This window comes from Triticum dicoccoides, chromosome 3B (assembly GCF_002162155.2).
Source record: "Triticum dicoccoides isolate Atlit2015 ecotype Zavitan chromosome 3B, WEW_v2.0, whole genome shotgun sequence".
Taxonomy (NCBI): Eukaryota; Viridiplantae; Streptophyta; class Magnoliopsida; order Poales; family Poaceae; genus Triticum; species Triticum dicoccoides.
This window is the reverse complement of record NC_041385.1, coordinates 164,477,272-164,490,605: the sequence shown is the minus strand read 5'-3', so window position 1 is coordinate 164,490,605 and position 13,334 is coordinate 164,477,272. Positions and strand designations below refer to the sequence as shown.

The window sequence follows — 13,334 nt, the reverse complement described above, 5'->3', positions numbered from 1 at the left end:
TTTCAGTAGCTTCGCTTTAGTTTGGTGGAGTGAATACCGTCGGTTAAACCATGATTATATACCTACTACTTGGGATGGTTTAAAACATGTCATGAGAGATAGATTCGTCGATGTTTATTATACTCGTGGCATGATTAAAAAACTAGAACATTTAAAACAAGGTAGTTACACTATAACAAAATATTATGATGATTTACAAACTACCTTGTTACACTCATTTTTAGAAGAAAGTGAAGAAGATTTTATGGATAGATTTTGGGGAGGATTAAACCATGATATTCAGGAGATACTAATTCATGAAGAGTGTTATCCTATGGTCCATTTGTTTTGGCTTGCTTGTAAAGTTGAACAGTAAATAAAACGACGTGTTGCCCACAAGGAGAACAAGCGCATAGTGCACATTCCAAGTGTTGATACAGATGTTTCTTCAACTACTAGGCGTACTATGACAACCACATCCGTTGTTGCGAGGACTACGTCATCTCCACTGTGTGACACATCACCATCGAGGGTGCCTGCATCATCTGAGTTGATCATAAGAGGTAATGACAAAGGTACGCATTTTCCACTTTCACATGAGAATGATGCATGCCTAGTTAACTTGAATACATCATGTGTTGAGTTACCTGTTGATTTGAGCACGCCACCTAGTTTAGAGAATCATGTTACTATCATGAATGCATCATGTGATCAAACAACTGAAATACCAACAATTTTGAGTGCGTCCATTGAATTAACTGTTGATATCAAAGAACCATGTGAATCAGGAAATCATTTAGATTTGGATCAAATACATTTTAAAATAATTGTGCCAATGTTTAATCATTTTGATATGACATCTAATCTTGGTGATCATTCTGTGTCAAATGACTTATTGCATGTTTTCTTATTTAAGCATGTTGTAGCATGTAAAATTTGATGCACGTAAGGTTTATTCACCAATGTTGGGATGGTTTAATGATGAATATTGTCAATCTTTTGGTATGAATAAGAACTTCACTTATATGTGCAAACTGAGTTGCAATATTTTTATGCATTCTACTTATGATAATATTTTGGCTTTATATTTTATAATCTATGAAGGTTCCTCATATATACATGTGTCATATGTGCAAAAATCAAGGGAAGTAAAAATGGATGACATATACATATACAACATGTACACCTTGTCTGTTTTGTTAGCCACATTTCACATTAAGCAACGCCGAGGACGGCTTTGTTTTCAAGAAGGGGAGGATGATGAGAACATGACTACCTTGGATAAGACAAAAATATTGCATACATACATATTTGTCAGGTGATTTCTAGTGCAAACTATTCAATAATCTATTTATGTTATCCAGAACAAAAATACTTCACACACTTTTGTGTTTTGTCTAATTGCATGTGTATGGGACATTTGTACAATCCACATATGAATATAAGGGAAAAGGAGAAGTTTAGGTTCTGTTCAAAAAGTCCTCTCACGTCACTTTTGGTCCAAGAGAAGATAGAGTCCAAGTCTCTCACGTTCTGGATTCAGATTCGGACTGCACAGACATACCTGACTCAAAACGCCAACAACTTTTTCATACGGACTCCGAATTGGGTGATTTTTTTGCTGGAAACTAGATTTCGTGCACTTTTCAATCTAATTGGATTCACCTTCAAATTCATCCGGACTGTTGAGTTATGGACGAAACAATCTGATGTTGCTGCAAAATCCGAGTCAAACTACAAGTCCAAAGGTGTTACATCACCTCCACTTGAGCCCATTGGCCTTGTACAACCTAGGGTTACTTTTAGGCTGCTTTGGGACGTCCTCCCACACCTCCTTGGCCGCCACCCCTTGCTCCTATATAAGTAGATCCATCTAGTAGCTTTTCCCTTGGGGTTTGTTTAGTTAAAAGTTAGCCATTGCAACTTCGTGTACTTTGTTTGTGTCCAACGACCAGACCAGGACCGCTTACGGATCCCCACCTTTATCAGTACTTCATATATATTCACAATATTCAGATTGCTTTATTATATTCTTGCTTGTTCTTCGATTGCTTGCAGGAATAGACCTTCGTGGTCAGGTTGATCGTGCTCCGGCATGGTCAATAACCACTCAGAGTTGGTTTAGCGATTGCTAAGGCACAACACCGTGAACGTTTGTAGTCGGATTGTCAAAGTCGTCTCCACCAAATCGATAGTTATCATCTCATCGAAAGATCAGGACACCCCGCCTCTATCATTTTGTGTTAAGTCAAAGGTTTAAAATGTTGACCAATTTTCTGGGAAAGTAGCAACATTTATGTCACTAAATTAGTATCACTAGATCCGTCTTGAGATGTACTTTGACAATATAGCCATTTGATGTCATATATGTTACTACTATTTTCTATAAAGTTGATCAAAATTTTAAAACTTTGACTTAGAAAAAAGCTAGATGTACACTTATTCACGGAGGGAGGGAGTAAGTGTCGAAGAGAGCTTCCATGACAAAGTTCAATTTCTGCACACATTTTCTCTGACACAGATATTAATTAGTATTAGGGCTTAAAAAAGGTACTAGACTTAGCAATAATCACAAGTTGACCAGAGCTACTGTAATATGTGTCGAGCACCCGTTTCAGAGTGCTTGCAGTATGAGCATTTACCTTCATCAAAATAAGAGAGTCATCTACAAATAAACGATGAGAAATAGATGGTGTGTTTCTACATACTTGATACCTGCTAGTCCACCCACTTCCTCTCCATGAGCCAAAGTACTAGAAAGACCCTCCGGACATAGCAGAAAGAGATAAGGGGATAGCAGGCAGTCCTGTTTAAGACATATAGTGGGCATAAATTTCTCGACAAGTATCATTTAATCGAACTCTGTAGCTGGGCGAGGATACACATTCCATAATCAATTCCACAAGCTGCAAATTGAAGCCATCTTTAACATCATACAGTAGAAATCCCCACTCACCATGATCATAAGCTTTGTTCATATCCAATTTCAATGCACAATAACGATAAGACCCATGGGGAGTTCCCTTAACTTTGTGTTGTTGGGTTGGTGGGGAGTTTCGAACACATGTTGTCTAACCAGAAAATATGATGCAAGAATCTAATTCCACTAGTTTATTAATAGGGGTAGGCACTGAGAACTGGGTGATGATTGTTTGAGAGAATATCTCAACCTCTTACCATAAGTCATGTTATCATCCTTTGAGGTAATCCTAATGAATTTACGCTAATCAAACAAACGACAAATATAGCTATGTTCTTAGACATAATACTCATTAAAAACAAATAGAGAATTGTGACTAAAATTCCACATCCGATATCTATTCTCTCTATAACTACGTTTTCTAAATCTTGTTCCTCTCCCCAATAGTGGCCAAATGTGTTGTAGGGTTAACCTAAAATAACATTTTTAGAACCTGAAAACATGCTTTCCATTGTAATACTACCTACAACTGCAACATTGTGGAACATGTCTATAATTCATAATATATAATATGTTCATTTATATGGAAAACGAAATGCTTGAATAGAGCATGTATTCTTGGTTGTGTTGTTTTGGATATTAAGCAAAAATGCAACAATAAATTCGGATGCATGATATACATGAGCATCATATAACATAAGAGGTTCATTCCTACTATCTTATTTATTTTGACATGCAGTCTATCCACCTTAGCAAGTCTGCCGCGTCAACATTTCGTTACCGGCTTACGGATGGGCCCGACAAGCACAACAGCCCAGCCAAATCAGCATCCGTTACCGTTTGACCAGCGAATAGAATGGAGCTCTCTCTCCCTCGATAGCCCTCTCGCAAGTTGCGACCCATGTTTGCGGTAAGCGCAATGGCTGGGATCCATCTCTGCGTGAGGCCACTCCTTTGGGACCACCGTCCGTGCGGCTCGCCTCCATACCGGTATTTCGCATCTACTATGACAGAATTAGAAAACCGTGTGGGCTGGAATCTGCAACCAGCGATGGCTGCGCGGCGAGGGCATGAGCTGGCAGTGTGGCGAGGTTTGCGGTGCTACTGTGGCGACGTCGAGAGGATGCTGCAACCGGCCAGCAGCATGCTACCACGGGCCCCACATGCTGCAACCATCCACCGAGTGTGCTACAAGGATGGCACGAGCTACAAATGGTCAACACCAACGCACATTCTGGGCGATGTCGTGTCCAGCGGCGGCGATGGTATGACGCCCATCACCTGCTTCTGCAAGGGGTATCGCGACTGCTGCGGCCACAGGGTGCTGCGACAACACTGAGGCTCGCTCAAAGTCAATGTTTGCGCTCCTCTTGTGTCTGTTTGGACGAAGCGAGCGAAAGGATGATCGTATGGAAGAGATCAAATGGTTTTAATTGGGCTCATTGGACGGCATGCGTGCGACCAGCCAGGCGCTCGCTCCGGTCGTCCAGCACCTATCGTGGCAAAGACATAAACCGGCAATCTCCAGCCGCAGACAGATCGAATGGTTTTAATTAGGCCCATCGTACTACATGCGTGCGACCTGCGAGGCGCTCGCACCGGTCGCCAACCAAAAAATAAACACCCCTAAAAAAATCAAGAAATAAACCGGCAATCTCAACAGTAGCCGCATATGCTCCAAGCGGACTCCGCCGTCTGGGCGTGACCAAACCAGATTTCTATATTCGGAAAACTCAAACTATCTTTCTACCAACAAACCAACGAGGATAACCAGGTCTAACCCTAATGTTTCTAGATTCTTGAAAAGGGTTAGATCTATCATCACTGATAGATCAGTCAATCTACTTTTACACAGAAAGAAAGTTGCAAACATTTTTCAAAATTCTCCAACTGAACAAATGAATTTGAATTAAAGCAGCGACGATCAGGCTCCTTTATTTTCAGACCCTGCAGCATTTCCGTTCCTACTACCAAAGGGTAAACAGGAGTGCACCGGCACAGAGTTGCCATGCGTGCTATCGCTTGGCACCAGTATATGCTTTACCCCGGGAGTGAGCTTCACCAGTCCTGATCTCTCCTGCACACACCGACCACTCGACGAATGGTTGGAAACTTCTTGAATTGCATGGCCTGGATGGCTGAGTGTATAACTCACGGAGTTAAGAACACAAACAAACGAGCTTGCTGAATCTACAATATGTTGCCGAGGCGAATTGGCATGGCAAACTGAAGATGGTGCCCCATGCTGTCCGGTTATAGGCAAAAATGGTGCTGCCGGTGGTTCTTCCCCAGGGATAGGATCAGAGAAATAACCACGAGGAGGCGGCGAATTCAGCTGATAGAATGCTGCACCATAACTGGGAGGAGGTGGACACCCCAATAGAAAAGGCTGATTGGTCTGCAAGTTTGAAAAACCCCCATACCTGTTTTCATATGGCAGTCGAGCTCCAGAAGATACATGTGCTGTAGGAAACAGGCTACTGGAATCATGTGGAGTCATGTATTCAAAATGTGCCTGGCTTGTGCTTGCATGATATGTTGAAGCTTGAATTGAACTAGTAGAATTTACTGCAAAATTGGGAAAATTTGAGCTTGTAAAGAGAAAAAAGGATGTCCTTCTCGCAAGAAGACATGTCTTTATTTACATATAATAAAGCCGGGCGGAAGCCTGTTTTGAGAAGTACCTTTATGTCTCTGTGCAGTCTCGGCAAACGATTCACCTCTGGTCATGCAAACTTCGACATCTTTGCCCATCAAACGAACTGTCTGTCTCGTAGGACTAGTCTCACTGACTTCTCTTAAGCTCAGTGGCGGACCAACAACATCTGCGTCACAAGCTTTCTTTGCCTCTCCATGCAAATATGTGTCTACCGATCTTGAACTCCTTACTCTTTCCATGTCAACAGCAGGTGGTTGGTTTTCCAGTTTCTGTGAATCGGAAGACAAATTCATCCAGTTTTCTCTGCCATCAAGCAATTCAGCATCTGAATTAAAAGTTTCGCCATGTGTATTTTCAAGATTGGGCACCTCCAAATTCGAATCATAGGTGCAGTCCAAATAAGTACATTCCGGTGGTGCCATATTCAGATCAATCAATGGAGCAGACATCTTACTAAGCTCAGCAGAGTCATCATGATCGTAATCCTTATTTGCTTCGTTAGTTTTGGTGAATGCTTCCTTGGGCATATGAGAATTACTACTTTCTACAGTTACACATTTTTCTTCTCCCATAGGTGTGGATGATGATGGCGAAGATGAAGAAGCCATAGCATCCGACAACAGTTTGCACAGACTTTGCTGTTCAGGTAGCTCACAACTAGAAATCTTACTGCCAAGTACACCATCTGCTTCCAAGAAGTTGACATGGTTCACTGATTTGCGGCAGAGTTCTACTACCTCCTTGTCCTTCGAATTGCCATGTTTCTCCTTGGCCATTTTCACGGATGTGCGCCTTGTGTACGTTAGAATGCACTTTTTATTATTAACAATGCATTTTTGTGTGTCAGCCTTCTTCGCATTATTAATCTCCTCTGATATATTTTCTGTCTCTTTTCTGTGATGCTGTGAAGTCTCATGTTTCTGTGATCGATGAGTATCCAGTTCATCAGGGAAGTTTGTACTTTCAAGTGTGTCCTACGTACATAATTGAGCAGCGTTATTTCAAACCATAATATACATATTAACTGTGAGTACGAAAAATAAATATGAAAGTGGACATCACACATCACATTTGCACATGTATACCATTTTCAAACAAATCATCAGGAAGGCAGAACACTCTGGAAGGGAGAAGTCATTGAACACATCTTGTTATTTTTTCTGTTCTTCTTAAATTTGGATCACGGAAATTTAGCACAAGTATGTTATAAAGAATTCAGCTGGTCTTGCATATTTGCAGCTAGTAGGCGAAACATGCATTTACACCCACTGCAAAACTCACAAACTTAAATGTTCTTCTCTAAATACAACTTGTTAGTGTCAGCCTCGGATGTCATCACCATGTTTAGGAAATATGTAGCTTTAAGTTCCTAGTAACGTAACATTTCTTGTAACATAATGATACATACGCACGCATATATAGGTGCTCTAATAAATGACTAACATGTCTCTAACACTTTGCTTAAGAATTAGTGTTTGATCCATTTCGATGCCGGAAACAATTGACACGGACACATGCACTGGTGGAATTAAAGGTGAATTAGATGAATATATGTATATATATGTATACATGATGTGTTGGATCAAATATCCAGAAGGATTATTTAATTGTCAGTTTGATTTTGGACATATAGTGATGAAATGTGAATAGCAGAATCTCCTGTTGGACACATAGTAATGGATTCATAGGGACTAACTCGTACACCAGATTGCACAGCTCTACATAATCAAGTCCAGTTGAATAGACCAAGAACATTGCGGAAATAATATGCAAAAACCAAAACATATCTTGCATTTATGCAACAGCTAAAGATATGCAGAATTCAAACGGTAAAATGCATTTAAGGAATGAGTACTATGCGCAAATTACGGGGTTTTGTAAATCTATCCTCATGGTACATGAAAATTCTGCCTAAAGTGTTTTTAGCGTACACAACGCAGACATAAACCACACCTGAGAGGAGGTAGAATAAGTCCAGGACCAAATCTAGGAACAAATTGCCACGATGTAGACACACAAACATCCATAAAATGAACTAGTATGTGCACATGTCGATGATTTGGGCCCAAATGTCAAAGCACAGGTTGGATTAGGTAAAAGTAACAACCAGGTGAAAAGCAAAAAAAAAAAAAGCTTTTGATAGAATAATCCAATCTTACATGCACAAATTTACAACCATGTTAGTTTATGCAGCTAAAATCACATTACGAGCACATGTCGTCACTCATAGATACTTGATGGTATGGATAAATATACTTCATGTTATGTTTTATGTGAATTCAAATCGTGAAAGAATTCAAATACAACCGCAAATAAATACTCAATAAATTTCTAGTCAAGTAGAAGACACACAAAAAACGGGTTCTCGTCCATTTCTAGACAAAGATTTGGAAAAACAATGGTGGTTACTGTTGGTTCTATAGTTGTCCACCCCTAGTTCATCGGTCTATACCTTCCCAGCTTTCCGATCTCTCAAATACATCTTCTACTTAGATAAGAATTTGTAATGCATGTTCCAAAGTACAAACATCATGATTGAAATTTTATCAGAAACAAGAGAAGAAAATAGAGACATTTAGAAAACTCTTTTCTACTAATGGAAATTAAATGTAGAGGCTAGTTTGCTATATCGTGATTGGTATGGTCAAACTGTCGATGTATATAGTACCCGAACACCAACCATCGGATGGACCAAGATTTGGGTGCACCGGTGCTCCCAAGCTTGGTGCAGACTGTAATGAATGAATGCAAATAAGCACCTCCTTCAAATGCATAGCGAGAATGCAACTCTCCCATTCATGTAATGAGCCCATGTGCAGGCTTGTAAAAGTATACATTATATCCAGATATCAATACATGGTGGTTGAAATTATCACGTTTTCTTGAGAGAGAAAACCCTACCATGCGATGTTGTTGATTTGTTCAATAAAAAGATCACATCCATAGTATTATAAAAAATATTATTTTAAAAATATCTTATATGGTGATGATAAACCAATCGTATTAACTTCTGAGTTATGGTAATTTATGAATATGCATGAACAATTTTAGCCAACATAATGTTCACAATGTGCAAGACCATCTTCAACGCAATCCATTTATTAATTAGTATCCATCTATTTTATTAAGACATGCCGAAGTAAGAATATGTATACCAAAAAACTAGGACCTCAATAAGTCCCGAACGTTCGATTTTTAAGCGTGCTAATCCTAACTCTTTTCATGGCAACTTTAGTTAAGGCGATGTTAACAAACATGGCAATTTTCTGACAAAAAATCGAACTGGAACAAAGTTGCCATGTGTTAACAACTAAAGTTGCCACCTCGCGGCAACTAAAATTGCCATCAAAAAACGTTCGGGACGACATGCTTAAATTCCGAACGTTCGGGATTTATCTATTCCGAAAAACTAACAACTAAAAGATACTAAAATATATATACAGAACACAATGTCTTAGTTAGCTTGTTGTGTGGCTCTCGATACATATTATCTGAATAGTCTTGAAATAAGTTAGCTAAGCGGAATACATTGGTGCACATCACACACTCAAAAAAGGTGAGACAAAACACAACCAGAACACACAATTGCCAGAACCCAGACAAAACACAACATTTCCTTTACGAGGCAAAACTTTAGTTTGCTTTTCAATTACATATGTTTAACACACCTGCTGGCCCATTGCAAAAGAATACAAATAATCCAGCACTAACAAACAATGTCATCACATCCAGATAATCGGTGGTCTAGCATACTGCCATCATGAGCATGGTGAGAATGATTACGGCAATAGATGTGGCAACAGCAATCAAATATAGGAATTTGGGATGATTAGTTTCCCTCTTAGGTTAAGTATAGTTATTTCCTTCTCTTTCTAAGCTGTCAGTATTACACATCTTTTCAAGCAGTATTTTGCTATTAGGCGCACACACCGCTACATAAGATGAACCAGCATTTTCATCGTCAAGCAATTAGTGATAAATCCCTCTCTCTACTATGTTCCCTCTTCTTTCAAGCGGTGCCATCTGGCATTCATTCACAGTATTCACCCATTGGTAAAATTATCAAAGTTCATAACATGAATGAGGAAAACAAGCTACAAACTAAATTGGGACAGTGGTTATTAGGGATACTTATTGTTGTACTCTGTTCCTAAATATAGGCCCTTTTAGAGATTCCAAATATCGACTACATACGGAGCAAAATGAGTGAATCTACACTCTAAAATACGTCTATATACATCCGTATGTACTTTATATTGAAATATCTAAAAGGGTTTATATTTAGAAACGGAGGGAGTACAACATAGCGGTAACAGTTATTGAAGAAAAGTAACATGTTTTGTGACCAAGCTGCTGATAAAATATGTAATCGAGTGATATAATTTTAAAGAACAAATTCATAATCTAGTCCTTAGAGAGCAAATAAATTGACTATTAAATCTTAAAAGGTGCAACACATGATGAGCCTTGCATGCAGGCATGCACTATGGGTGTATGCATATTACAAGCATTAGCTCTATGTGAAATGTTAATGAATTATAAAATGCATTAAAATTTTAAACATTATATATCAGATGTGAAGAAATGAGGCTTTCATTCCCACACACTTGAAACTTAGGTATAAGTAAGTTTGGAACCTAGGTGTGGACGGGTTTGCCCCCATTGTGCCTCAGCCATCCTGTTAAATTTCTACCCTATTCACTACGTGAAAAACACACTACATCGGGTGTGGAAACCACCCGGCAAAAATCTACCTCGGCGTACCGTATGCCATGTGCGCCACACTCGGTGTCAAGTACTCGGTGTACAGTTCACCGGTATACAACAGCAGCACACGGCAAAAAAAAAAAGAAAGAAGAAGAAGCAACTAACGGCCAGGTCGTTGTGGTGTACCACACGGTCAGTTCACGGCATACAGGCATGTAAGCCGAGCGGCCGATATAAAACTCTCGGTGTATTGGGAAACACAAGGCAAAAAATGACTTTCCTAGTGATTAATCTCCTCATCAACTAGCTAATTACTGGAACTCCATAATAGAGTACAAACAGCAGACCATGCATCATATGCCAAACATATGGTGACAGGCTGACTGTTATATATTGGAAAGTGCCACGTACACCATCTTCAAAACATTGTTCCTATATATATATATGCATGCCTAAGGGGTATTGAAACATTTCCACACCAGCTACCATCACATGGATTCACAGATTAGACGCATTTTGAAGAAAAATAACCGCGTTTATATGCAATGAAGAAGTTTCCTATCAAGGGGAAAATGCAAAAGACATATATATCTCATAAATGCTGGCTCCACGTCCGTTTCATATATACTCCCTCCATTCCTAAATAGCTGTCTTTTTAGATATTTTAAATGGGCTACCACATACGGATGTATATAAACCTATTTTAGAGTGTAGGTTCAATCATTTTGCTCTATATGTAGTCACTTGTTGAAATTTCTATAAAGACAAATATTTAAAAACGAAGGGAGTATATACAATAGTCTTGTGTATGGGTCGACAAAGCTGAATTGTGCAGGAGGGACACCAAGTAAGCAGCTCACAACTCACCATGCAGTACAAGGTGTGAGAAAAAGGGAACACGATAAACCATGCCGTACTATAAGGCCATCTACAATGGGGGCGCTAACACTGAGCGCCAGGGTTCTTTTCCTGGACATTAAAGTGTGATTCCCGTCCGAAAGCTGGATATTGCTAGTGCATGCATATCCAACGAGTTCGAACGATCACACGTGGTTTAAATATGTAGTGCGATGGTACAACTAACTAACTAGTCCACGATAAACCATGCCGTACTATAAGGCCATCTACAATGGGGGCGCTAACACTGAGCGCCAGGGTTCTTTTCCTGGACATTAAAGTGTGATTCCCGTCCGAAAGCTGGATATTGCTAGTGCATACATATCCAACGAGTTCGAACGATCACATGTGGTTTAAATATGTAGTGCGATGGTACAACTAACTAACTAGTCCCCCCGGAGTATCAATATGCATACACAAAAGCAAACTAGTTAGATTATTACCACTCATCATACTGTTAAGCAAAGCAACCAAAAACTGACCAGCAGAGCAAAAGTAAAAACCAGGATAAAATAACGTGAGGATAATTAACAGCAGATGACATCATTGCGTTGACAGACAGGCAGAGGTGGGTTGCGATTGCGATGGACTGGGCTGGATCACGTACCTTTGTGGCCGCGAAATTCCCCTCAGGCTCTCGCCCTCCGGTGTTCTCCGGGGCTGCAGTCGCTGCCGCCTCCTCGTCCTCCTCCCCCTGCCGTCTCCTCTTCCACTTCTCCTCCTTGGCCTGCCTCACGATGGAGCACAGCGCCTCGTCGCCGTCTACCTCCGTTTGCTCGTTGCATCCGCTATCACCGCCAGGAGGCACGTCCAAAGCTGGCGCCGGGTCAAAGAGGTCAGAGATGGACCGCTTTTTCGGCGGCTTAGCAGCACCAGCAGCATCCACGGCGGAGGCGAGCTCGTCCGCCCACCACGAGAACCTCGGCGCCTTGATAGGCGGCAGATCCTCGATGTACAAGGGAGGACGACCCTCCGCCGCCCCCTCGACCCTCATGCTCTCCGCGTACCTCCTTCGGATAAATCACAGACAGAGATCAGAAAGAGAAAAACACGCACACACGAAGACGACCACCATAAAATAAAATCGACAAAACCAGGCGGCGCATCCACACCAACCTGATGGAGAACGCGGCGGAGGCCATAGATGCGATGTTGAAGCACTCCCTCGGCGCAAATCTACCTGCGATTTCCAAACGGATTTGGTGCTTTGGGGAGATATAAGGAGGCGTATATATATTATTTAATAGGAAATTAAAATACATATTGTCGCAAGGTTCTGATAGCATCGAGGCGAATAATTTACGCCAGTGTTAGGGGGTCGATCGGCCCGGCAATCGGATCGGCCGAACTGCCACTTCACCTGCCGTGCGCCGTCCGATTAGACCACGTGTGATCCTTGGAACTCGTGATCCGCGTCATCTTTCCTGGACTTCTGTGCGCGGTCTTTTCCGTCTGGCATAGTAGAAGAAAATAAAGCTTTTTTAGGGTTGAAATATATAGTTTTTCTATTTTCGTATTATAATGTCGCTATAGCATATCCAGAAGGGGCACGCCATGCTTGAGCATTTTTTCTCGCTAGACGCTAATCGCGTTATAGCATGCTATTTTGAGCACTAAACATTGTATCGTTGTAGCGTCATGCAAAAATTGAAAACAAGAAAACAACATCGGAGCTTTAATGGCCCAAAACTACCCCTTGGCTGCCCACAGGCCACAACCCACACCCCTTTTATTCTTGGTCTAACCCCGATTCATTCACCCTTCTCACATGAGCTATGAGCACCAGTGGCGGTGTCATCTCTGAGCGACAATGGTGGTGGCTTCTGACGGTGAACGAAGCATGAAAATCAAAAAAAATCATACGAACACCCAAGATCTATTTAGGAGAAGCATAGCAATGAGAGGGGAGAGTGTGTCTACGTACCCTCGTAGGCCGAAAGCGGAAGCGTATATAACGCGCTTGATGTAGTCATACTCTTTCGCGATCCGATCACGATCCAACCGTTCTACTGCCGAACGGACGACACCTCCGCATTTAGCACACGTGCGGCTCGATGACGTCTCCTCCTCCTTGATCCAGCAAGAGAAGGCGGAGAAGTAGATGGGATCACAACCAGCACGACGGCATGGTGGTGATGGTGGTGCAACGGCAGCGCTTCGCTAAGCAAAAAA

General features: G+C 41.1%; 1 protein-coding gene across 1 annotated transcript; it reads right to left on the bottom strand.

Moving 5' to 3' along the window:
* Window positions 1-4,789: 4,789 nt before the first annotated feature.
* LOC119281056 lies at window positions 4,790-12,157 on the bottom strand. Its single transcript, XM_037561697.1, has 3 exons — window positions 11,770-12,157; window positions 5,584-6,532; window positions 4,790-5,467 (listed from the first exon to the last, which is right to left on the bottom strand). The coding sequence occupies exons 1-3, from the start codon at window positions 12,154-12,156 to the stop codon at window positions 4,824-4,826; spliced, it is 1,980 nt and encodes a 659-aa protein (XP_037417594.1). The 5' UTR covers window position 12,157; the 3' UTR covers window positions 4,790-4,823.
* Window positions 12,158-13,334: the final 1,177 nt, after the last annotated feature.

What these genes read in the sequence shown, in the direction of transcription:
- LOC119281056 (XM_037561697.1), bottom strand. Translation starts at nt 12,156, where the DNA reads ATGAGGGTCGAGGGGGCGGCGGAGGGTCGTCCTCCCTTGTACATCGAG. An exon ending in GGAATTTCGCGGCCACAAAG is followed by an intron (nt 6,533 to 11,769) that starts GTACGTGATCCA and finishes TTATGTACGTAG; the next exon opens with GACACACTTGAAAGTACAAA. An exon ending in GACTGCACAGAGACATAAAG is followed by an intron (nt 5,468 to 5,583) that starts GTACTTCTCAAA and finishes CCAATTTTGCAG; the next exon opens with TAAATTCTACTAGTTCAATT.